Genomic DNA, 24,587 nt, shown 5'->3' with positions numbered 1-24,587 from the left:
TTATTGGTTTCTAGGCCCACTGCAGAGAGTTAAGTATATAACCTAGAACAGAGATGGTGTTGCACAGTCAGAGATACCACCTTTTTGATTTGTAATTAAACTGAGGTGTCATCTGGCTTCTTAGATGGATGGGCACCATCTGAACAGCAAGAGAGTTCAATATTTATCTCTCAGCCAACATATTTTTTTTAAAGTACGACATGCAGCAAAAAAATATGGGTGCTCATGTTTCCTTAAATTACCACAATGACTACACTGCAAAATTGTGAAGTGACTGTGAAGGAGCAGCTGTTATGATTCAAGATATACTGTATTGATATCAGATATACAATATATGATCCATCTTATTAAAATCATGCCATATCCTTTTGAGTTTTAATCATCATTTACTCTGGCATGAAATCAAAATTAATACATGAGGCACTTAGATGATTGTGAAACAACGAAACATGCTCCAGACTTGGGCGGCACAGTGGCACAGGTGGGGTGTTATAGAACAGTACAGCACAGAACAGGCCCTTCGGCCCTCGATGTTGTGCCGAGCAATGATCACCCCACTCAACCCCACGTATCCACCCTATACCCGTAACCCAACAACCCTCCCCCCCCCAACCTTACTTTTTAAGGACACTACGGGCAATTTAGCATGACCAATCCACCTAACCTGCACATCTTTGGACTGTGGGAGGAAACCGGAGCACCCGGAGGAAACCCACGCACACACGGGGAGGACGTGCAGACTCCGCACAGACAGTGACCCAGCCGGGAACCGAACCTGGGACCCTGGAGCTGTGAAGCATTTATGCTAACCACCATGCTACCGTGCTGCCCCGTGTTCTTTCGGGTCAGGGTAGACTTGATGGGTTGAATGGCTTCCTTCTGCACTGTAGGGATTCAGTGAAACTCTATGGACCTCCAATATAACACCATGCTTTAATTACAGTAGGCTCGGTTTTAACTCATTCAAAACCCATCAAATGCACAAGAGTTAATATTGGGCCCAGTCTTTACCTGTTTTGATGCAGATCTACTTTTCGGGTTTAATACTGCTGATAATACTGACTCTTACCTTTTTAATTCAAGTGAAATCACATAAATAATGTGGAAGGCGACACTATTCAATGCATAAGCATTCACGGTTGGTCTAAAAACTGACAGGATGGTGCTCAGCAGTGCAGTCAGAAAGACAATCAGTGAAAAAGACTTCCTGAAGAGAGGGGGAAAACATATTTAATTAAATTCTGGACTGTTGCATTACTTTCCAAGTTCAATTTTTGCTTCACAAAGCTACTGAGATAGAAATGTTCCACCAGTACACATTTTTAGTTTGGACGTCTAGTATTTTTAAATAAATTTAAAGTGGCCAATTCTTGTTTTCTCAATTAAGGCACAATTTAGAGTGGCCAATCCACCTACCCTGCACATCTTTGGGTTGTGGGGGGTGAGACCCATGCAGACACAATGAGACTCTGCAAACTCCACACAGTGACTCGGACTGGGATCGAACCCAAATCCTCGGCGCTGCGAGGCAGCAGTGCTAACCACTGTGCTGCCAGATTTGTCACTTTTTTCTTTTCATTTAAGGGATATTGTAAGTTGCTTTCTCATATCTGTGTGAAAGTAGAACTGGCAATGTGGCTTGTGAGGAAGAACCGATATTTAGACGTGAAGTTTACTGTGCATTTGCTCCAAATGCACCCGTGGCCTAGATGCAACCCAGTTCCAGGAAAATGCTCTCAAAACCGGCAGCCTTGGGACAGAGGTCATGCCAGATTTTAAATTTTGCCATGTTTCGGGTTGTCCGCTTTGGGCAGTGGGCAGTTGAGGCCAATCCAGGTTGGGTGGGGTCAAGAGTTACTCGGAGGATAGGAATGGAGCAGTGCACAAGTGGTGAAGGGGATAATAGATCTAGTGCCATGTAGTGCATAGCTGAATTGTCCAGGTAAGCTAATTATAATTGAGCAAAATATTTTAAAAATATGATGCATGGCACATTCTAAAAATGTCCTGCTTTTGAACAACTCTGGTTTTTAGACATCTGGCTTAGAGAGAGTATATTTGTCCCTGGCTTTAAAGAGCTATAAATTTGGCATTAAGTGATATACAAGCCTAACCACAATGTGCCCAAATCTTTTTAAGTCAGTGCAGTGGTGTAATGGTAATACCACTGGGCTAATAATCCAGAGACATGGGTTTGTGTTCTGGGAACATGGGTTCAAAAACCTACCACACCACCTGGTGGAATTTGAATTCAATTAATAAATTTGGAATTACAAAAAGTTAGTTTCAATAATTGTCAATTACATAATTGACATTAAAACCCATTTTGTTCACTATTATCCCTTAGGGAAGGACATCTGCCATCCTTACCTGGTCTTGCCTACATGTGACTCCAGACCCACAACAATGTGACTCCACAACTACGTGGAGTTTGCACTTTTTCCCTGTGTCTTGGTGGGTTTCCTCCGAGTGCTCTGGCTTCACCCCATAATCCAAAGATGTGCAGGTTAGGTGGAGTTACGGCGATAAGGCGGGAGTCAGGGCCGAGGTAGGCTGTTCTTTCAGATACTATGATTCTATGACTCTCAAATGCCCTCTGAAATGGCCTAGCAAGCCACTCAGTTGTAACAAACTGCTAAAAGGCCCACAAAAAGTAATGAAACTAGATGAATCAGGGAGAAAACCTTCCACTGGTTGGAGTCATACCTGGCACAAAGGAGATGTTGTTGCTGTTGGAGGTCAATCGCTCAGTCCCAGGACAGCATTGCAGGAGTTCCTCAGAGTAGTGTCGTAGACCCAGCCATCTTCAGCTGCTTCATCAATGGCCTTCCCTCCATCATAAGACAAGAAGTGGGGATATGCACTGGTGATAGCACAATGTTCAGCACCATTCGTGACTCCTCAGGCACTGAAGCAGTCCATGTCCAAATGTAGAAAGACCTGGACAATATCCAGACTGAGGCTGATAAATGGCGAGTAACATTCGTACTTCACAAGTGCCAGATAATTACCATCTTCAACAAGAGAGAGTCCAATCATCTCCCCTTGACATTCAATGGCATTACCATTGCTGAATCCCCAACTATCAACTTCCTGGGGGTTAGCACTGACCAGACACTGAACTGGACTACTCATGTAAATACTGTGGATACAAGAGCAGCTCAGAGACTGGCAATTCTGCGTCGCATAACCCACATCCTGTCTTTCTAGAGTCAGTCCAGCATCTCTAGAAGCCACAAGTCAGGAATGTAATGGAATACTTTCCACGAACACTTAAGAACCTCGGCACCACCAAAGACAAAGAGACCGGCTCAACTCCGTCCACCACTTCCAACCTCCACTCATTGCACCACCGACGCACAGTGGCAGCAGAATGTACCATCTACAAGATGCACCACAGCAACTCACCAAGGCTCCTTCGCCAGCACTTTCCAAACCCCGACGACCTCTACCATTTAGAAGGACAAGGGCAACAGATGCAAGGGAACACCACCACCAGGAAGTTCCCCTCCAAGCTGCACACCATCCTGACTTGGAAACATATCATCGTTCCCTCAATGTCGCTGGACCAAAATCCCGGAAGTCCCTCCCTAACAGCACTGTTGTTGTACCAACACCACATTGACTGCAGTGGTTCAAGAGGACAACTCGCCAACACCTTCTCGAAGGCAATTCGGGATGGACATTAAAAAATGCTGGCATAGCCAGCAACATCCACATCATGTGAAAGAATGAAAGAAAACTGGCCATGCCCCTAACTCACAAATCGGAATATCCTCAGCTGTGCATTCCCGGGATTTATGAAGGTTCAACCAGATTGTCAGACGCATCAAAGAAATAAAGTTTCTTTTTTTTTAATTGTTGAACTTTTTTAAAAAAGATTTCATCCTCACCGGGACCTGCTCTGTATATTTTATTTCTTTTGAAAGCATTTTTGAGGTATAAGTATGGGTCCCATAATCAATTGAAAACCTTTCCTGATTGCAGGTTCTTAAATAGAATTACAGAATCATTATTTTTATTTTATTTTTCTAAATTTAGAGTACCCAATTCATTTTCTTTTTCAATTAAGGGGCAATTTAGTGTGGCTAATCCACCTAGCCTGCACATCTTTGGGTTGTGGGGGCAAACACGGGGAGAATGTGCTAACTCCACACGGATAGTGACCCAGAGCCAGGATCGAACCTGGGACCCCGGCGCCGAGAGGCATCAGGGCTAACCCATTGCACCACCGTGCTGCCCACTACAGAATCATTATAACATAGAAGGAGGCCATTTGGCCCACTATGTCTGCACCGGCTCTCCAAACTAGCATCACGACTTAGTGCCTTTTCCCGGTACCCCTGCAACTGTTTCTGTTCAAGTAATTATTTAATGCCAGTTACAATCCCAGTTGATGTTATAACTGGACAGAAAGATTCCAGAATGGAACCCTGGTTCAAAAGACCATGCCTGGGATTCTCTTAGCCCCCGCGCTGCAAAAGCGCCCGGCGCGAGGGCAGAGAATGGGGCATCGGACCTGCAACACCTTCCCGCAATTCGTCGCCGACCGGAGAATCACCGACAGTCGTGCGCGTGCGCGATTGACGCGGTGTCGGTCAGGGGACTTTGAACGAGGCCCCCGCGGACATTCTCCGTAGATGACTGGCCGAGTTCCCGTCCGCGTGGTTCACATATGGTTCCACCCAGCGGGAGCTCGGAGTTGCGGCTGCGGTGGCCGTCCTGCTTGGGGGGCGGGGGGATCCGTCACCGGGGTGGGGGGCCTCCACGACAGTCAGGCCCGTGATCGGGGGCCACCAATCGGCGGGTGCTCGCGATCTGGGGGGACCTACTTCTTCGTCACCGGCCAGCTGTGTGGGTCTGCTATGTCACACGAGGCCACCGCGCACATGCGCGGACCCGCGGCCGGATGTGCAGGGCCCTGTATCGGCAGCCGGAGCTGCGTGGATACTCCAGGGTCCTGCAAGCCCCTTAAAAACGGACAATCACGCCGGACTTTCTAGAAAAAATTCCGGAGTGATACGCGCCCGTTTTCTTGCGGACGTGTGGACATAGCCCCATTATTGGAGAATCCTGCCCCTAACTTTTACTTTTTTATAAAATGTGGAGGAGGAGCCGTGGGACTTAACAATTACACACAGATTTTTGGATTAACACGGGTTACAAAGTACATAGTAATCTACAATGGTCTCATTAACCCAAAGTCCCTTTTAAGCACACAAGATGACTGTGAGAAAATATACTTTCCACTCTGAACCCCTAGTGAATAGAGATGTATCCTGAGAATTCACCCCAGATGGGGCAACACGGTGGTGCAGTGGTTAGCACTACTGCCTCACGGCGCCAAGGACCCAGATTCGAACTTGGCCCCTGGCCCATATGGAGTTTACACATTCTCCCCCTGTGTGTGGGTCTCATCCCCATGACCCAAAATAAAAGATGTGCAGAGTAGGTGAACTGGCCACGTTAAATTGCCCCTTAGTTGGAAAAAAGGAATTGGGTACTCTAAATTTATATTAAAAAAAAGAATTACCCCCCGATGATTGTGCCGTGAGAGTTTCCTAACCACGCTCCTGAAAACGCACTTTAAAATCTTTTCTCATAATTATGCTTTCCCTTAGTGGCTTACGTTCCAAAATCCAGACCAGGTTTTCCAAATGTCACTTTCAAACAAAGCTCCTCCACTTTCTATTTTTTAATAAACATTTTATTGAGGTTTTTTTGGTATTATAACAACAACAAAATGAATAATGTAAATGAAACTATAAACATAGTGCAAAAGCCGTCTCCCTTCCTTACAGGTCCCATCTTTATTAACCCCCTACTATAAGCTAAACTAACACCCCACTTCTGCTGACGTTTAATTTTCCGCAAAGAAGTCGACGAACGGTCGCCACCCCCAGGCGAACCCTAACAGTGACCCTCTCAAGGCAAACTTGACTTTCTCCAGAGAAAGCCAGCCATGTCCGATAGCCAGGTTTCCAACTTCAGGGGCTTTGAATCCCACCAAGCTGATAGAATCCGTCTCCGGGCTACCAGGGAAGCAAAGGCCAGAACGTCTGCCTCTGTCTCCTCCTGGATTCCCAGGTCTTCTGACACCCCGAAAATCGCCACCTCTGGACTCAGCGCCAACCTTGCTTTTAAAACCGTGAACATGACATCTGCAAACCCCTGCCAAAATCCCCTAAGCTTCGGACATGCCCAGAACATGTGGATATGGTTCGCACATTTTGCACACCTGTCTTCCACCCCAAAAATCTGTTCAACCGGGCCACTGTCATGTGAGCTTGGTGAACGACCTTAAATTGTATCAGGCTGAGCTTGGCACATGTTGCGGACGCGTTGACTTTACTCAACGCGTCCACCCATAGACCATCCTCTATCTCTCCTCCCAGCTCCTCCTCCCACTTGTGCTTCAGCTCCTCGGTCTGCGTCTCCTCTGATCCCCTGTAAGTTCCTTGTTAATGCCAGAGACGCTCCCTTCTCCTAACCACCCTCTGGAAACTACCCTGTCCTGAATCTTCCTTAGCGGTAGGAGAGGGAAGGTTGACACCCATTTACGTAGGAAGTCCCGCACCTGCAGATACCTGAATTTGTTTCCCCTCGCCAACCCAAACTTCTCCTCCAGCGCCCTCAAACTCGGAAAGCTCCCCTCTATAAACATATCCCCCATCCTCCCAATCCCTGCTCTCCACCATATCCGGAAACCCCCATCCATACTTTCCAGGGCAAACTGGCGATTATTACAGATTGGGGAACAGACCGATGCTCCATCTGCTCCCACTTGTCTCCTTCATTGCCCCCAGGCTCTCAGGGCCGCCACCACCACGGGGCTGGTGGAGTACCGTGCCGGCGGGAACGGCAGAGGCGCAGTTACCAACGCCCCCAGACTGGTGCCCTTGCATGAAGCTGCCTCTATACGCTCCCATGCCGACCCCACCCCCACTATCCACTTCCTGATCATGGCTATATTCGCCGCCCAGTTATAGTTACTAAAATCTGGCAGCGCCTGCCCGCCCTCTCCCCGACTCTGCTCAAGCATTACCTTCCTTACCCGCGGGGTCTTGCCCGCCCAAACAAAGCCAGTGATCACTTTGTTGACCCGTTTATAAAAGGACCACGGAATAAAGATGGGGAGACATTGAAACATGAACAGGAATCGCGGGAGGACCGTTATCTTCACCATTTGCACCCTGCCAGCCAGTGACAATGGGAGCGCGTCCCACCTCTGAAAATCATCCTTCATTTGTCTACTACCCGGGCCAGATTTAATTTATGCAGCCGGTCCCATTCCCGCGCCACTTGAATGCCTAGGTACCTAAAACTTCCCCCTACTAATCTAAACGGCAGCTCCCCCAATCCCCTCTCCTGTCCCCTCGCCTGGACCACAAAAATCTCGTTTTTCCCCATATTTAGCTTATACCCCGAAAACCGGCCAAATTCTCCTAGAATCCTCATGATGTCTTCCATCCCCTCTAATGGGTCCGATACATACAGAAGCAGGTCGTCTGCATAAAGCGACACTCTGTGCTCCACTGCGCCCCCCGGACCAGCCCATTCCGCCCCTTGAGGCTCTCAGAGCAATTGCTAACGGCTCTCTAGCTAGTGGGAACAACAGTGGGGAGAGGGGGCATCCCTGTTCCGTCCCCTGGTGCAGTCTAAAATAGTCCGATGTTGTCCTATTCGTCCATACGCTCGCCACAGGAGCCTGATTCAGCAACCTGAACCGGTCAATAAAGCCCCGGCCAAATCCGAACCGTCCCAGTACCTCCCACAGATAATCCCATTCTACCCGATCAAAAGCCTTTTCTGCATCCATCGTGATCACTACCTCCACCTCCCTACCTTCCGGGGGCATCATGATCACATTTAGCAACCTTCTTACATTGGCCACCAACTGCCTACCCTTAACAAACCCCGTCTGGTCCTCCCCAATAACGTCCAGAACACAATCCTCAATCCTGGAGGACAAAATATTGGCCAGCAATTTGGCATCCACATTGAACAGGGATATCAGCCTGGAGGACCCACACAGCTCCCGGTTTTTGTCCCGCTTCAGAATCAACTAAATCGTGGCCTGTGACATCGTTGGGAGCAGCACCACTCTTTCCCTTGCCTCATTGAACATCCTCATCAACACCGGCCCCAAAATCCCAGAGAACGTTTTATAAAACTCCACTGGGTACCCCGTCCGGTCCCGGGGCTTTACCCGACTGCCTTCAGGCCCTCCACTATCTCTTCCAACCCGATCGGGGCCCCCAGCCCTTCTACCAGCTCCCCGTCCACCTGAGGGAAATTCAGCTCCTTCAAGAAGTGCCTCATCCCCTCCGGCCCTGTAGGGGGTTCCGACCTATACAGCCCACTGTAGAAATTCCTAAACGCCTTCTTCACCCCTGCTGAATCTCCAACCAGGTTCCCATCTCCATCATTTATTTTCCCTATCTCCCTGGCTGCCTCCCTCTTTCTAAGCTGCTGTGCAAGCATTCTGCTGGCCTTGTCTCCATACTCATAGATCGCCCCCCTCGCCTTTCTCAGCTGCTCCACCGCCCTCCCTGTGATTAACAAACCGAACTCCGCCTGTAGCCTCTGCCATTCCCTTAAAAGCCCTGTCTGTGGGGTCTCCGCATACCTCCTGTGATCTGTAGTATCTCCTTTACCAGTCGGTGCGTCTCTGCCCTGTCCACCTTTTCCCTATGGGCCCGTATCGAGATCAGCATTACTAACCTGCAGGTCAACCCAGTGCAGAGCATGGTCTGAGACTGTAATCGCCAAGCACCCCGTGTCCACCAATAAGGCCCTACTCAAAATAAAGAAATCAATCTGGGAGTACACTTTATGCACATGTGAGTAGAAGGAGAACTCTACTCGGCTGCCCAAATCTCCATGGATCCATCACCCCCCCCCCCCCCCCCCCCCGCCCCCATCTGCTCCATGAACCCTTTTAGTTCCTTTGCCATTGCTGGCACCCTGCCTGTTTTGGAGCTTGACCGGTCCAAGCCAGGGTCAATAACTGTGTTGAAGTCCGCTCCCATGACCAACCTGTGCGAGTCCAAGTATTTCCCAGCATCCTCTTTATAAACTCCACATCATCCCAATCTTGCGCATACACATTTACTAATACCACCTGCACCCCCTCCAGTTTCCCACTGACCATAATGTAGCGACCTCCCATATCCGAGACTATTCTACCCACCTCAAACACCACCCGCTTATTGATCAGGATCGCGACCCCTCTAGTCTTTGAGTCTAGTCCCAAGTGAAAAACCTGACTGACCCAGCCTTTCCTCAATCTAATCTGGTCAACTACTCTAAGGTGCGTCTCCTGCAACATTACCACGTCCGTCTTCAGTCCCCTAAGATGCGCGAACACAAGTGCCCTCTTGACCGGCCCATTTAACCCTCGAACATTCCAGGTGGTCAGCCTAGTTGGGGGGACCCCACCCCCCCCCCCACCCCCCCCACCCCCCCCACCCCCTCCTTCGCCGATCAGCCATCCCCTTTTTTGGGCCCGCCTTCAACCAATGCTCCGTGCCTCCACCGACCAGCCCCCAGGCAGCCAGCTCCTCCACTTTCAACAATGAATCCAGTCCAGGACTGGACCCCTTTAGGATTCCTTTATCTTGACTTCTGTGCAAACTGTTTAAAATTGCTTCAACTTTCAATTCCCAGACTGTATTAAAATGGCATCACACCTTTATTTTACAACAAGGCTGTTATACCACTTTAAGTCTGGTTACTCCAATTGTCTCCCTAACTTCTAAGTTAGAACACTTTGGGGGTGATTTTAGGGCTGTGTTCGCCACAGATGCAAATCCTATTGTGTCCGATAGCTCTCGCAAGAGGGCCGTAATAGGTTTTGCAATGGTGAGATCTCACATTGAGATCTTTACTGCCCCCTGCTGGTGACAAAATAAGGTTCATGCCCTGAACTGATTACCATGCATTTAAATGCATTTTAATATTGAAAACAGCTTTACGCCAATGCTTCTGGGTTTGCCATACGTCCGTCCCCCCCCCCCCCCCCCCCGCCTGTGTGACATCATGCTGTTAGGAGTCACTACTGGTTTCAAGAAATGGAAATCAGTCATGATGACCATGTTGGGGGCTCGGAGGTGTCGTGGGTGGTGAGGGACATGACTAGGCAGTGTTCTGGCTAAGTCCCATGACACTGCAGTACCAGGTTGGCATTGCCATGTCGGCAGTGACAAGGGTGGGGCATGGGGCGGGGCCTTCAGCGAACCCCACTGGGGGCTCTCCATCAAGTGGGGGTGGACAGCGATGGTGGTGGGTGGGGGAGGTGGAAATACCTGTATTTTTCCAACAATACCTTGGTCTCAGTTCCTTAACAAGCTGTTCTTCAGATCTCTGCATTTATTTTCTTAACTATTATTCCCTAGTATGGCTTTTCTTCTTGCAAAGCTGAGAGAGATGTTCCCTCCCTAGCCTTCCAAAACAACTGACTCTACCAGAGCTGTGAGGGCCGCCTTTTCTTTCAATGCTTTTTCTTTCTCCAACTGCAATAAAATTAGCTCAATTCAAACTGAAAAGCTTCTCTACCTTACAAAGTCCAAGTTGCTAAGCAACACGCACATGCTTATGCCTTTTGTTTATTCTTCACACCATTGCCCTCTCTCAGCACAGTTGTAACTTGTTTTTTTAAATGTAAAGTACCAAATTCATTTTTTATCCAATTAATGGCAATTTAGCATGGCCAGTCCACCTACCCAGCATATCTTTGGGTTGTGAGGTAAGACCCACTCAGACATGGGGAGAATGTGCACACTCCACATGGACAGTGACCCAAGGTCCTCTGGCCATGAAGTAGTAGTGCTAGCCACTGCACCACCACGCTGCCCCTAACACATTTGGAACTTAAAATAACCCCACAGATACATACACTTTTGTCCAGCATGAAACTAATGACAGATTTACCCTTCCAATCAGAGAAACTTTAAATTAAACCCACTTAAAACAATACCTTGGGCGCAATTCAGCGATGCCGCTGTGCTTAGTGTCATGTGAGAGCACCTTTAAGAAATGGATGTTTAAGCAATGTACCTTTAAGAAATGGAGCAGCTCATATTACTGGTGATGTCAGAGGGTTGGGGGGAGCTGAGCTCACTTCTGCTTTTGTTTTCAGTTTGAGAGAGAGCAGCTGAAAAGTGCCTGGCTGGTTTGTTGTGAGCTGTTTTTAGTTTCAGTTTTGAGGAAAAGAGCTTGAGTGTGTCTGTGTTTGCAGTGAGCTGGATCTGCAGTGATCTCTGCCATGAAAGAATCATTTGGGTGAATTAAACTCATAATAGTAATGTCGTTAACCTGATGTGTTTCTGTTTAAAGGTATTAAGTCTTTTGGAGGTTTGAAGGAACATTTTGAGGGATTATTTAGTGTTGTATTATTTTCGGGGTTATCTTTGAAGTAAGGGGTGGTAAATGATCCAATGTTTATTTTAAAAGGTTAAGTCGAATTCATGGAATAAACATTGTTTTGTGTTTAAAAACCCACGTGTCCATAATTGTAATACCACACCTGGAGACCAAGCCGTGTGCTTCAAAAGCAACAATACATTAAAGGGAGAGGTTAGTTGAACTCCATGATACATTTTGGGGTTCTGAAAACACCGCTCCCATAACATTGGTGTGGATCCAGGTGCAAGAGGGTGAATCGCGAGCGAGCCCCAAATCGGGCTCTGTGCCGGGCTGATTGTGAATCATCTGACTTGCTCCTCCCGGCGCGATCTGGATCTCGCCCTTGCTGGGCAAGATCCAGATCTGAATATTTAAATGAGCCTTATGACTTATTTAAATACCCAGATGCCGGATTCACCTGGCGACCAGGACTCAATAATGGGAGATCTCGCCAGGGCGCCGTTTGGTCCATACAAACGTGGACCAGTCGGAGCGGCACTTGGTGGAGTCTCCCAGGCCATTGGAGTCCCCCAGGTGCCTGGGAATCTTGGTGGCACTGTCAGGGCACCTGACTGGCAGTTCCAGGGTGCCCAGGTGCCAGGTTGGCACTGCCAGGTGTCAGGCCCCCGGTAGGGGGGCCTCACCAGGGAGACGGCAGGTTCCCGAGGGCCTCAAGGTTGGGGTTTGAGGGCGGCCATAAGCGCAGGTGGAGGCCTGAAAGTGGGCGGGGGGGGGGGGGGGGGGGGGGGAGGTGGGGGGGGGGAGATTGGACAGCCAGTCAAGTTGGCACTCCAATCAGCTCGCCAGCAGGACATCCCTGAGAGTGTGGACTCCCCGAGGACAGAAGAATGGCAATGTGCCTTTAGATAACGGGATGTTTTTCGATGTGCAGCTACCAAGAAATGGCTAATCGCACCTTCCCATGGACTTTAACTTCCTAATGTTTTGCCAATAGAAATCTAAATCCCTTAAAATGACCTTCATTTACCTAACATGACCTCTTGAATGCCTTGACTGAACCTGACCCACCATATTTTCAGATGAAATATCCTGCGCCTGGTGTTTATGACTGATGGTTAAATGAATTGAAACTAAAATTTTAAAACTCTAAGATGAAATTCATGGTGTGGGTTTGGTGTTTTCTTTGACCCCAATCATTTACACTCAATTATAGAATTTACAGAGCAGAAGGAGGCCATTCGGCCCATCGGGTCTGCACCGGCTCTTGGAAAGAGCACCCTACCCAAGCCCACACCCTATCCCCATAACCCAGTAACCCCACCCAACACTAAGGGCAATTTTGGACACTAAGGGCAATTTAGCCTGGCCAATCCACCTAGCCTGCGCATCTTTGGACTGCGGGAGGAAACCGGAGCACCCGGAGGAGACCCACGCACACACGGGGAGAATGTGCAGACTCCGCACAGACAGTGACCCAAGCCGGGAATCGAACCTGGGACCCTGGAGTTGTGAAGCAATTGTGCTAACCAATATGCTACTGTGCTGCCCTAAGTGCAGTAAACAAATTAGGGACTATTTCTATCTTAAGATGTTTAATTATAGCAGCTAAAAAGGCTTCAGTTGGCTGGAATACAAATCCAGTTTTGGGGACATTTCCAACCAAAAGCAGGCCTTAAAATTCTTCTGCTCTTGATTAAATCAAGAGTTTGTGCCCATTTATAATTTCAGGCCACAATGGGGCCTGAAGTTTCCACTCTGGTTACACTTTTCCGCAATACAACTTTAATAAACCGAAGGTATCCTCATACAAAAGCGAGGGAGTTAAAAAAAGAAATCGGTAGAATTATTATACTAATAAAAGAAATAAACCATTTGTGCTTTTCTGTCATTTGTATCATGACAATGCTGGGACTAGGAAATAGTGTATAATTAAGTTTAGATGGCTGCACAATCTATATTATGTCACTTTATGTCACTTTTAACCTGGGGTTTATTCGAATTAGATTGGGAGGTTAAGTATACTTTGGCACCAGCAAACTAGGTGCAAAACTGGATACGTTTATGGGTGTAATTTCCAGAATGTGCCCAAGGACGAATTTCTGGCCCTACTTGGACCTGCGTTCTCTTTCCTTTCAATCCGACTTTCCCTCCACATTATCATTTACATACTTGGCCAAAGAAATTAATAGAGCAACTCTGGGCAGCTTCACGTGCTGAGGACCCGAGTTCGATCCTGGCCCCGGGTCACTCTCCATGTGGAGTTTGCACATTCTCCCAGTGTCCGCGTGGGTCTCACCCCCATATCCCAAGGATGTGCAGGCTGGGTGGATTGGCCACTCTAAATTGCCCCTTAATTGGAAAAAAATAATTGGGAACTCTAAATTTAAAAAAAATTAATAGAGCAACTGAGAATTATTCATTATGGAACATCACGTCATACAGCCTTCAAGTTATAAATAGCCACAAAGGAACCTTAGAATAGTTGAAACCGTAAAGGATTGTCTAAAGTGCAGACAGCAACGTATTGGGTAAAAGCTGGCATTTATGTCACTTTAGTAATGTAATGAAGCTGCATTTGGCAAGTTGAGGATATGGTTGAGGGCTAGATGGGAGTGAAGAAAAAGTTTGATCCTCGTCTGTGAGAAAATAACATTATAAAATAACGTGTCCTGGAGTCAGCAGGGTTTTCTTTCGTGCAAAGCAATTAGGTCTGGAGCGACGGGTGGGGAGCCATGAGTGGCTTATGGATGGGGAATGTTGTGGGCAGTACTGTTTTCCCCAGTCCCATATCAAGCCTTGCTTTGCCAAACACCCTTATACTACAGGGAACATGTGCAGACAGAAGAATTTTAAATAGTTGGGGCTGAGGAAGGAAGCTGCAGAACAGTGGCGATCCGAGGCCCAGTGGATGCAAAAATCAAAACGCGGCGAGCCATTCAAGAGTCACATTGACCTCGGCGGGACCGGAAACTCCCACTGGCGTGAGGGGGCGTAAAACTCTGCCAAAGGCACCAGCAGGCTTCCAATGGCAGAGGCCAAAAATCATTAAAAAGGTGTGGTCTGTACGGGACTGGGACTGGGGGCAAACTCGTGGAGCATTGTTTTAAGAGTCAGGCCTGTCTTAGGGTCATGGAACTGTGGGAAGGGAAGGCTAATAAATTTGATAGAGCTCAATGAGGAAAGTCTGGAAGTTTTGGGCTGGAAAGCAATGAAAATTGAGTTGCGGTTAGGGTTATGGGACGGGGTGGGGGGGGGGGGGTTAATTTACAGGCAGCCAGAAGCTAAAGAAGAGTCAATATTTATAGGCTGTTAAGGTAGGTATGTATAAAAGGTTTCACACTTCAGGATGGGGGGGGTGGGGGGGCGGTGGGAGGGCTGTACAGTACCACCAGTGGCGCAACTTGCGGTTGCACAGTGATTAGCACTGCTGCCTCACAGCACCAGGGACGGGTTCAATTCCAGCGTCGGGTAACTGTCTTTTTGGAGTTTGCACTTTCTCCTCGTGTCTTTGTTGGTTTCCACCGGGTGCTCCATTTCCTCTCACAGTCCAAAGATGTGCAGGTTTGGTGGATTGGCCATGTTAAATTCCCCCTTAGTACCCAAAAGGTTGGGTTGGGTTGCTGGGTTGTGGGGCTGGGTAGGGTGCTCTTTCCAAAGGTCGGTGCAGACTCGATGGGCCGAATGGTCACCATCGGCACTACAGGGATTCTACGATTCTATGAACTACAGCATGACATGTGAATGTTTACAGGGCAGTTGCCATTATGAGGGTTCAAATCAGGCATTGTCAAACTCGGGGGCGTGACCCGCAGGGGGGGGTCGGGAGGGTGGCGGAGTCGTCCGACGCGGCGCTCCCGATTGTGCAAATCTGCGCGCAACAGCTGCAGCATTCGGCTGTTAATAACGCTGGCTGCAAGCGGCCTACAAAATGGCCCCGAACATGTTTTAAAAATGCAGCCGCACTGCGTATGCGTGCCAGATCATCGGCGCGCATGCAGAAAACTATGCGCATGCGCGCCGATGATCAGGCATGCATGCACAGTGTGGCCGCATCTTTTTTAAACGGTCGCAGCTTTTTGTTTTACAAGTTCGGTGGGGGGGGGGGGGGGGGGGGGGGTGGTTTATTCATTTTATTCATTTATTTTATTCATTTAATTTTTATTTTTTTCATTTATTTTACTCATTTTATTTTTATTTTTTCTTTACAAGTTCAGGGGGGTTGTATTTGATAAAACTTTACAGGAAAAAAGTGCAGAACTTTGGACAGATGGAGACTCCATACTTTCTGACACCAGAAGGCTTCACCTTTATCCAACAGGTTCCATTGGAGGATCGTGTACGAGGGCCAGAGGGGCCCAAAAAGACATTTCCTCCATTTTTGTCAGCAGCAAACAAGGTAAGAGAAAATGGTAGGTCGCGAAGGTCGGCCGGGTTGGGTCGCGAAGGTTGGCTGGGTTGGGTCCCGAAGGTTGGCCTGTTGGTAAAAATAGATCCCCGAAAAAAAGTTTGAAGAAGACTGGTTCAAATGGATAGTTACATTGTAAATCCTGATAAAAAAGGTTACTCAAAATCATGACGCAGGGTGTTGTACAAAGAGTTTGTACATACGCAAAGCATTTAATATTTATAAAGAACTATCAATCCTGTAATCCGGTTTTATAGGAATGAATGCAGAAAATTTTGATTTTTAAAGTGTAATCACACAGTTGTATACCGGAGCACATGGTTTACAAATGCGGTATAAAATGAACTCTCCTGTTCATGTGTGAAACATATGAGGATGGCAGATCCCTGCCCCTTTTTCCATCGATCAAAATTTCTGCTGCATTTGAAGATGGGTATATAATTAGGAATAATGGGACAAGTGTGTTCAAACAGCATGTTTCCTGCCACTGGTGTCTCAACAAGGCTGGATATAAAAGAAATGTATGTCTCCTTAGTATTCAGACTTTTCTAGGGCCTCTAATGTATTTTAAAGACAAAAGGGTTGTTTGTGGCAATGCAAATAATTAACTCAAGCCAACCTAATGGAAAACCAGCAATCTGTAAAAAGTATCTCCCAATGTGATCCCACTGGGGTCTATCTTTAGTGCGGTAATGCGCCACAGTAATTTCTCTATTCCCTCCCACCCCCCCCCCCCCCCCCCCACAGCACAGCCTCAGACATTTCTCCAGCCTCATTAGGAGTTCAATGTTAAGTGTGCGGTGGCCTGGCCTCCTGATTTTTGAGATGCTGTATACGCCCCGATGAACAGGGCACACCCCAAGCCAAACACAAGAGAATCGGCCTTTAAGTTTGTTTTGCATTTAGCTCCGCATGCCTTTAGTTATGGAGGACATTTCTTTTTGCATTGCAAGGCTTTTCACAATGCAGCACCTTTTTCTGTGGTGGTCTTGATAACAGCTGCAGTTTGACTCACAGTAAACAAATTGTTCAGGTTGGAGATTCTTTTGGAAGCCCCAGTAATGCAGTGTTAATAAAAACATGAAAATTACATCATAATCAAATTTTAGCAGTTATCTATATTCTTGCCTTTACTCAATTTACAAACAGATAAAATCATATTTGGCCACCTCAGGGGAGGTATGAATGGCTTTATGATCTTTGCTTTCTATGGGAACATGTCATTGAACTTAGCTATCTCCTTCAGGCCAACCTAAAGACTCCTACCACAAGGACAGCTTTTTTTGTGACTGTGGATATTACAACCGCATTGAGCTTGAAGGTACTGTTGATGTAATCTTGCTGAACTGCTGCAGAGCATCTCATAGACAGATGATATATCGCACAGCTACAGTGCAACTGTGAAGAGGTGGATATTGAATCAATGGGGCAAATTACTTTCTGAGCACCATTGAAGTTGAACGCATCCAGGCAAAGGGCGAGTATGTCATCACAGTCCTGATTTGAGTTTTGCTGATGGTGGTAATGGCTCAGAAGGTGAGCCTGTGTCTGCTCTTGTAGGAAGAATGCTGATCTTGCTGATGCAATAATCCTCTCATCAGTGATGCTTGCTCAGGATGATGATGGTTGGGGTCTTCCATTGAGTATGTTCCCAAATAGGTGACGCTCGTAGGCAAGCTTTTCTGCAGTTGGTTAGCTACTCCAATAATTTATTCTTTCAAACCCCTTCCACAACCAGTCTGGCGAGGAGGTCTTGTGGCGCAATGGGTGGCCTCCCTGCCTCTGAGCCAGACGCTCTGGGTTTGAGTCCCACCCCAGGAAGGTGCATTCATAACCTTCACATCCTTCCAATGGCTGGCGGTAAGAGCGGGGAGACTCCTGGTCAGCCAGGCCTGCTGTTCAGTGGCACTCCTCAAGCTATAAGCCCCTGGCGACAGACTTGTGACCTGTTCCAGGAATAACTAGTTGTGGAAACAGACAAAAGTTTGCCTTAGTGTACCACTCGGTGGGGGAAGAGAATTGGAATAGTCCAACCAGTCTGGACTATTCGCTCTTGCTGAGTCTCTGATATGTTTTTACAACAGAGTTCCCCTGTCGGTTCCAACCGCATGACTCAATGCCCTCTGAAGTCCTGACCTTCTACCCCAGTGACATCCCATCCCATCTCCTGTATTGTTGCATCATTGCTGGGCACTATATGATATGTTTTATGCCACCCCATACCATGGCTGAATTGCTATGATGTTCATGATTTGATTGCTAAATTCAGAGTAAAAATTAAACGGGTGATTTTCTGACTTTGGTGGGAGCGACGCCAAATGAGAATGCACGTTGGAGGTTCCGGAGTGTGTTGTGCACCATTATCTGGCCAAACGTTGGTCAGAATCGGTGGGCAGCATGCGCTGTAATTTCTGATACACTCTTTCTATCTCAAATGTTACTTTACTGGGTTTGTACAATAAAATATTGAATAGCAATTGAAATTAAATCTGAAACATCTATTACCTGCTTTTGATGAATGTTGGCAAGTGTCTTCTGGGAAACCACAGCATGTAACCAATTGCTAATACCCACAGGATAGATAATTCATCGAGCAACTGACCAAAGTAACTCAGAGTCATGTGGTAGTATGCAGAGAATAATCCTATTGTGAAGATAGATTAATTGAAAAATGTAACATTCAAATGAAATAAGCAATTTCACTTTTAGATGTTGCCCAAAATATACAATTTTCAGACTTTAAAAAAATAAATTTAGAGTACCCGAACAATTTTTTCCAATTAAGGGTCAATTTAGCATGGCCAATCCACCTAGCCTGCACATCTTTGGGTTGTGAGGGCGAAACCCACGCAAACACAGGGTCTCTTCAGACTATTTTTATACTTAGACTGTTGTGACTCAATGGGTAAATTCATCACATAGCAATGGGCAGTATGCCTTACAAACTAGAAATGGTCCATGATCAGTCTTTGGTCTGGGCTACATTAGTTGATCTCGGATGGGGTTGTGGTGTGGGCTTCTACAATTGAACTCGCTATTCTCTCGCCAGATATTGTAGGCAGGTCGCCATTGCCCTGAACTTTGTTTGCCTAGAAATCCCTGGATGCCACCTCCATCAAAATTACAGCAATGGGACAGGCCCAAGGATTTTCTGCACCACCAAGTCTGTCCTTTCACATTCTAACATTTTTGTTTCTGCTTTGCGGGGCTGCGAACCTTGGACATAATGGACAGGAACACATGCAGACTAGATGTGACCCTCAGAATGGTAGTCAACCCTCCAAATCCCACAGTCAGAAACATTAGAACGAGTGGGAGAGGCGCATCGGGGTCCTCCCATGGGAGCTAGCACAATCCTTTGCTTTATATTTTTTACACAGCGTATCCTGCAAAACTCCATGATTTTCTCTATCCACATAACTGCAACATGATGACATGCTGTGCTAGGTAGAGTCTGGGGAGAGGGCTGCACAGTGGCACAGTGGTTAGCACTGCTTTCTCACAGTGCCGAGGTCCCAGGTTCGATCATGGCTCTGGGTCACTGTCCTTGTGGCGCTTGCACATTCTCCCCGTGTCATAGAATCATAGAATTTACAGTGCAGTGCAGAAGAAAAGAAGCTTTGTTGCTGTACTTTATGTAACATCAACAGGCCCACCTCGGCTTGACAACACATTGGGTGGCATTTAATGGAGATGACAGGGATCTCGCCTAATGGCTTTAGAGCTGTGAGAGCCTCTTTTAGGAGAGGCCCACTGAACTAAGTGCTAATTAGGAATTTAATTGGACAGCTGCAGGTTTCTATTGGGATCAAGGACCCCAGATTCTGTGCCGGGTGGGCACCGCAGGGGTTTTATTGCTTGATCAACTCCTTTTTTCCGCATTATGATTTGATCATAGATCATAGAATTTACAGTGCAGAAGGAGGCCATTCGGCCCATCGAGTCTGCACCGGCTCTTGAAAAGAGCACCCTACCCAAGGTCAACACCTCCACCCTATCCCCATAACCCAATAACCCCACCCAACACTAAGGGCAATTTTGGACACTAAGGGCAATTTATCATGGCCAATCCACCTAACCTGCACATCTTTGTGACTGTGGGAGGAAACCGGAGCACCCGGAGGAAACCCACACACACACGGGAGGATGTGCAGACTCCGCACAGACAGTGACCCAAGCCGGAATCGAACCTGGGACCCTGGAGCTGTGAAGCGATTGTGCTATCCACAATGCTACCGTACGCAGACACGTGGGTCTCACCCCACAACCCAAAAGATGTGCAGAGGAGGTCGATTGGCCATGCTAATAATTTCCCCAATTTTCCCCTTAATTGGGGAAAAAATAATTGAATACTCTAAATTTCTTCTTATAAAGTGTCTGGGGATAACTCTCCACAGTAACAGTACATTTGGCATAGTCTTGGAGGTTTTGACATTGCACTATATCAGCAATCAATGGTTAAAGGAGGAACTTGTAAAATGGGTTAAAAGTAATGGAAAATTATGAATAACATTGAAAATGTTGTACTTGGAGACCAGTGTTGGGGCCTTTACTGTTGCAATGTAGAAATGGCTTAGAAGAATTTGAAGATGATACAAGAAAATAGGTAGCACTGGAATAATGGTGAATCATAGAACTCGATTCAGAAGAATTTGGATCTTTTTAATGTATCTATGCCAGTAGGTGGCAGAGGTGTGGTTCAATGTGGATGAGTGTAAAGTAGTATGTTTAGGAAGAAGGACTCAAACATACACTCACGTTAAATGGAACAATCTCACTGCATTAATCAAGAAAGCGATTCTTGATTATGCTGGATCTTCCAATATTCAGACAGGGAGTGGGAGATTTGCAAACTGTGGAAACTGCAGACATGCATTATTTTGCTTAAGAAAGCTTGAGATACATTAGACAGAATTTTATCCACCGAGTCTTGTTCGGGGGGGGGGGGGGGTGTTTGGTTGTGGGCAGGGGGTTCATCATCATTAACGCCTAGTGCTCATGCCACCCAGCTTCTCTCCAAGGCATCCTTCTCCACTGAAGTCAGGGTGGCTATGGCTGCAGGTCAACCTCTCCCGTACCCTCCACACCCAGTTCTGCTTCACCCTGGAGTTGTAGGGTCTCTTTTCTAGCAATGAGAGAGCAGAGAGAGTTATGAGAAGTAGCGGAATGTGGGTTGAGGACAGAATGAGAACATTTATGTAAGGTAACTGTGAGGGTGGTACGAGAGATCAAAGGACAAGGGTGCGTTCGAGTCTTGGCAGTTCAAATTGAAATTTGAGGAGGTGTCTGGAGAAAAAGGAATGTGTGGAACTGTAAGGTGGGTCAGTCAGTCGAATGCTGTGTCGAGTCATAGAGGTTTACAGCACAGGAAGGGGCCCTTCACCCCATCACATCTGCGCCGACCATCAAGCATCTATCCCACTTTCCAGCCCTTAGCTTTGTCTGCTGTGGTGTTTCAAGTGCTCATCTAAATGCTTCTTTAAATGCTGTGAGGGTTCCGGCCTCTACCACCCTTTCAGGCAGAGAATTCCAGATTCCCTCCACCCTCCGGGTGAAAAAGAATGGGAGGCCAGAGTGTGATGGAATCCACCTGATAATGGCCACTCAGCTTTCCTGACCTTATGAGGTCACTTAACTCTTTCCAGCAATGTATCCAAGTTCTGGATACCACAATCCGGCTGCCTCCGTCGAGACACACCTCATTAGTTTGGGTGGCTGCCCTCTTCTTCCTGTCCAGAGAAAACAATACATTCTTTCTGGCACGCTCAACCTCCAGCATGACCTCTAGGGAAGCGTAGCAACATAGAAAATAGGAGTAGGCCATTTGGCCTCTCGAGGCTGTTCCATCTTCCAATATAATCATGGCTAATCTTCTATCTCAACATCATATTCCCACTCACTCCCCATACCCTTGACACCTTTAGTGTCTAAAAATCATAAAGTGTCAGATAATTAGAGGGGGAGGAGGGGGGAAAGATTGGAGGATGGGCAGTAGTGGGCAGCCTTCCCACTTCTTCCTTCCATTTGTTTGTATCCACAGGCCCTCATAACCAAGGTTTCCGGCTCGCATTCCAACCTCCACCTAGGTCCCTTTATTTTCTTTTAATTTTTAGAGTGCCCAATTCATTTTTTCCAATTAAGAGGCAATTTAGCCTGGCCAATCCACCTACCTTGCACATATTTGGGTTGTGGGGGTGATATCTAAGCAGACATGGGGAGAATGTGCAAACTCCACATGGACAGTGACCCACAGACGGAATCGAACCTGGGACCTCAACGCCATCAGGTAGCAGTGCTAACCACCACGCCACCGTGCTGCCCAACTTGGGTTCCTTTAAATAGAGATCCTTTATTGACAGGGTGCAGGTTGTCATCATACCCTCACTCTGTGAGTAGTTGGGAAACCCAGAAAGGGAATGTTAGTCATGGCAAAGCCTGCTGACACAACAAACGAGCTGTTGACCCATCAAAAGCACCCTCTGCTGTGCATGGATCTGTTTAAATTAAATTACCCCTTTGCCATTTTAAAAAGACCTGAGATACTAAATATCGATGCCACCCTTCTTTCAGATGTCATTGGTGTATTTCCCTGGTTGTGCTGGAAATGGGTTAAGAACAGGCAGAAATAATTTGAATGATTAATATAACCCAGGCGTCTAGATTTTCAGCAATTGACTGCATTCAGGCATACTGGCCAATAGTTACTGTGCTGTGCAACTCACCTACTAACATGATCAGGACCCAGATGAGATACACAGCTCTGTTCCTCTTCTGGGCATAAGGATGTAATAGATACATCATTATTGGAGAAGATATAAAGAAACTCACACTGCTGATCTGTGAATTAAAGTCATTAGTACGTTATAACAAATGAATTTGACTGACCTCTACTTTAGCTGGTGACACAATGCGTGAGATTTTACGGGGCCCAGGGAACAAGCTAGGATTCAGGGTAAGTGAAAAATCAGGTGAACAGCGAGTGTTGGCATTCCCTGTCACATTCCCGCCCCTGCTGTCATTGACTAGCGATAGGGAAAGTGGCGGTCGGCATATCCTTAGGCCAACTTAGGCTATTGAATGGCCAATTAAGCACCTTTACTGTATTGCTGCTGATATATATTTTTTTAATTTTTAGAGTACCCAATTCATTTTTTCCAATTAAGAGGCCATTTAGCGTGGCCAATCCACCTATCCTGCACATCTTTGGGTTGTGGGGGTGAAACACAGGCAAGCACAGGGAGAATGTGCAAACTCCTCATGGACAGTGTCACAGAGCCAGGATCGAACCTGGGACCTCGGCGCCATGAGGCTGCAGTGGTAACCAACTGCGCCACCGTGCTGCCCTCAGCTGCTGATATTTTACCCTGGGGGAGGTTTGTCGTGCAGTGATAAGGAGCTGACCTCTGGGCCAGAAGCTCTGGGTTGAAGTCCCACTTCAGGACTTGATGACTATGTAAGGTGCCTTTGCAACATGGCCAACCCCCCCCCCCCCCCCCCCCCCCCCCCCCCCTCCAGTAGCGAGGACTGCCTCTCGGAAAGATCCCCGGACCCCCACAATTAACCATACCCACCCCTCACGGGCGCCTGCCCGAATGGTCCCAATGAGCTAGACCCACCTTTGTTCTGCTGACTGGCTGTGGTACCAGCAATGGCCACCACCCCTGGTGGTGCTGCTAGGACTCTCCAGCTGACTGGCACCTCCTGAGCAGGATGGTGGCGGTGGGTTGGGAGGGTGGGGTGGTGGGGGTGGTTGGGGGGGGGGGGGGGGGGGGGGAGACAGATGCCCCTGACTGCAGGTAAAATTATGCTGGAGCTCGGAAAGCTGCTGATGGGGATTCATCCCCAACTTTTAGGCAAAAGGATGGGGCAACCTCTGTCCCGTAAGACCCTGACCACTTTATCTGTGGTCACCAAATTTGCAAAAATCAGTACTAGTTTTGAGGCTCTTTAATTGAAACTAAATCTCAGTGTTTCTACAGACTGTTCATTTCTCTGATGCATGAGAAAAAAACACCTTGAATGATCTGAGGATGTCATTAAATGTGACAAGTCCTCTTTTTGAAAAAACACAACCAAAGCAATTTGATTTTGAACATTTTGACTAAAAGCAACTAAAATCACAGAAACAAAGAATATTTCTATGTGCTGACTATGAGAATTGCAACTTCAATAGTGGGAATAAATATCGAAGACAATCCATGTTTATTGAAATGGTGGAAAAGGGGGAGTTGCTGGCTATGTTAGCGCAGGCTTCGGAGGGGAAGGATCCACTGGAGTGTGGGTCCTTTGGGCCCTTCTCGCTGCTAAATACGGATGTCAAAGTCCTGGCAAAGGTATTAGCAAGAAGGTTGGAGAAGTGTGTGCCGGATAGTGTCCATGGACATGGAGAAGGCCTTTGACCAGGTAGAGTGGAGGTACCTATTTGAGATTCTGGGGAGGTTTGGGTTTGTGGCGTGGGTTCAGTTGTTGTCATGTGATCCCCGTGGCAAGTGTGTGAGCGAATGAAACAAACGCAAGTATTTTGTGTTGTACAGGGAGACGAGGCAGGGGTGTCCGCTGTCGCCGCTGTTGTTTGCGTTGGCAATTGATGCACGATCAATTACACAAAGACGAGAGTTGAATGCAATCGAGGCTTTAATACACTAAGATGTGTGGCCTCCTATAGCAGCTGGCGAAATGGCTGCTATACGAGGAGCACACATATTTATACTCCGCCTACTGGGCGGAGCCAGCAGGCAGGGATCTACACCCGTGCCTGGAGTACAGGGCCTTACCACAAATCACCTAATATATCATCAGTGGTGACTACCACATT

At 47.3% G+C, this 24,587-nt stretch overlaps 1 protein-coding gene and 1 long non-coding RNA gene across 4 annotated transcripts in view; one reads left to right on the top strand and one right to left on the bottom strand.

Moving 5' to 3' along the window:
• Positions 1-24,587, top strand: part of LOC119953693 — a 67,233-nt gene that overhangs the window by 31,362 nt on the left and 11,284 nt on the right. For both annotated transcript variants that reach the window (XR_005458078.1, XR_005458077.1), the window contains exon 2: positions 15,686-15,763. This is a non-coding gene — a long non-coding RNA (uncharacterized LOC119953693). The remainder of the gene's footprint in view (positions 1-15,685; positions 15,764-24,587) is intronic.
• acer1 (alkaline ceramidase 1) overlaps positions 1-24,587 on the bottom strand; it is a 45,062-nt gene that overhangs the window by 9,883 nt on the left and 10,592 nt on the right. For both annotated transcript variants that reach the window (XM_038778236.1, XM_038778237.1), the window contains exons 2-4: positions 22,495-22,609; positions 18,278-18,416; positions 1,070-1,207 (exon numbers count right to left, since the gene is read on the bottom strand). In XM_038778236.1, the coding sequence (XP_038634164.1) occupies positions 1,070-1,207; positions 18,278-18,416; positions 22,495-22,609 (392 nt within the window). The remainder of the gene's footprint in view (positions 1-1,069; positions 1,208-18,277; positions 18,417-22,494; positions 22,610-24,587) is intronic.

Source organism: Scyliorhinus canicula, chromosome 18, assembly GCF_902713615.1.
Source record: "Scyliorhinus canicula chromosome 18, sScyCan1.1, whole genome shotgun sequence".
NCBI classification, from domain to species: Eukaryota; Metazoa; Chordata; class Chondrichthyes; order Carcharhiniformes; family Scyliorhinidae; genus Scyliorhinus; species Scyliorhinus canicula.
This window is presented reverse-complemented; position numbering and strand designations above follow the sequence as displayed.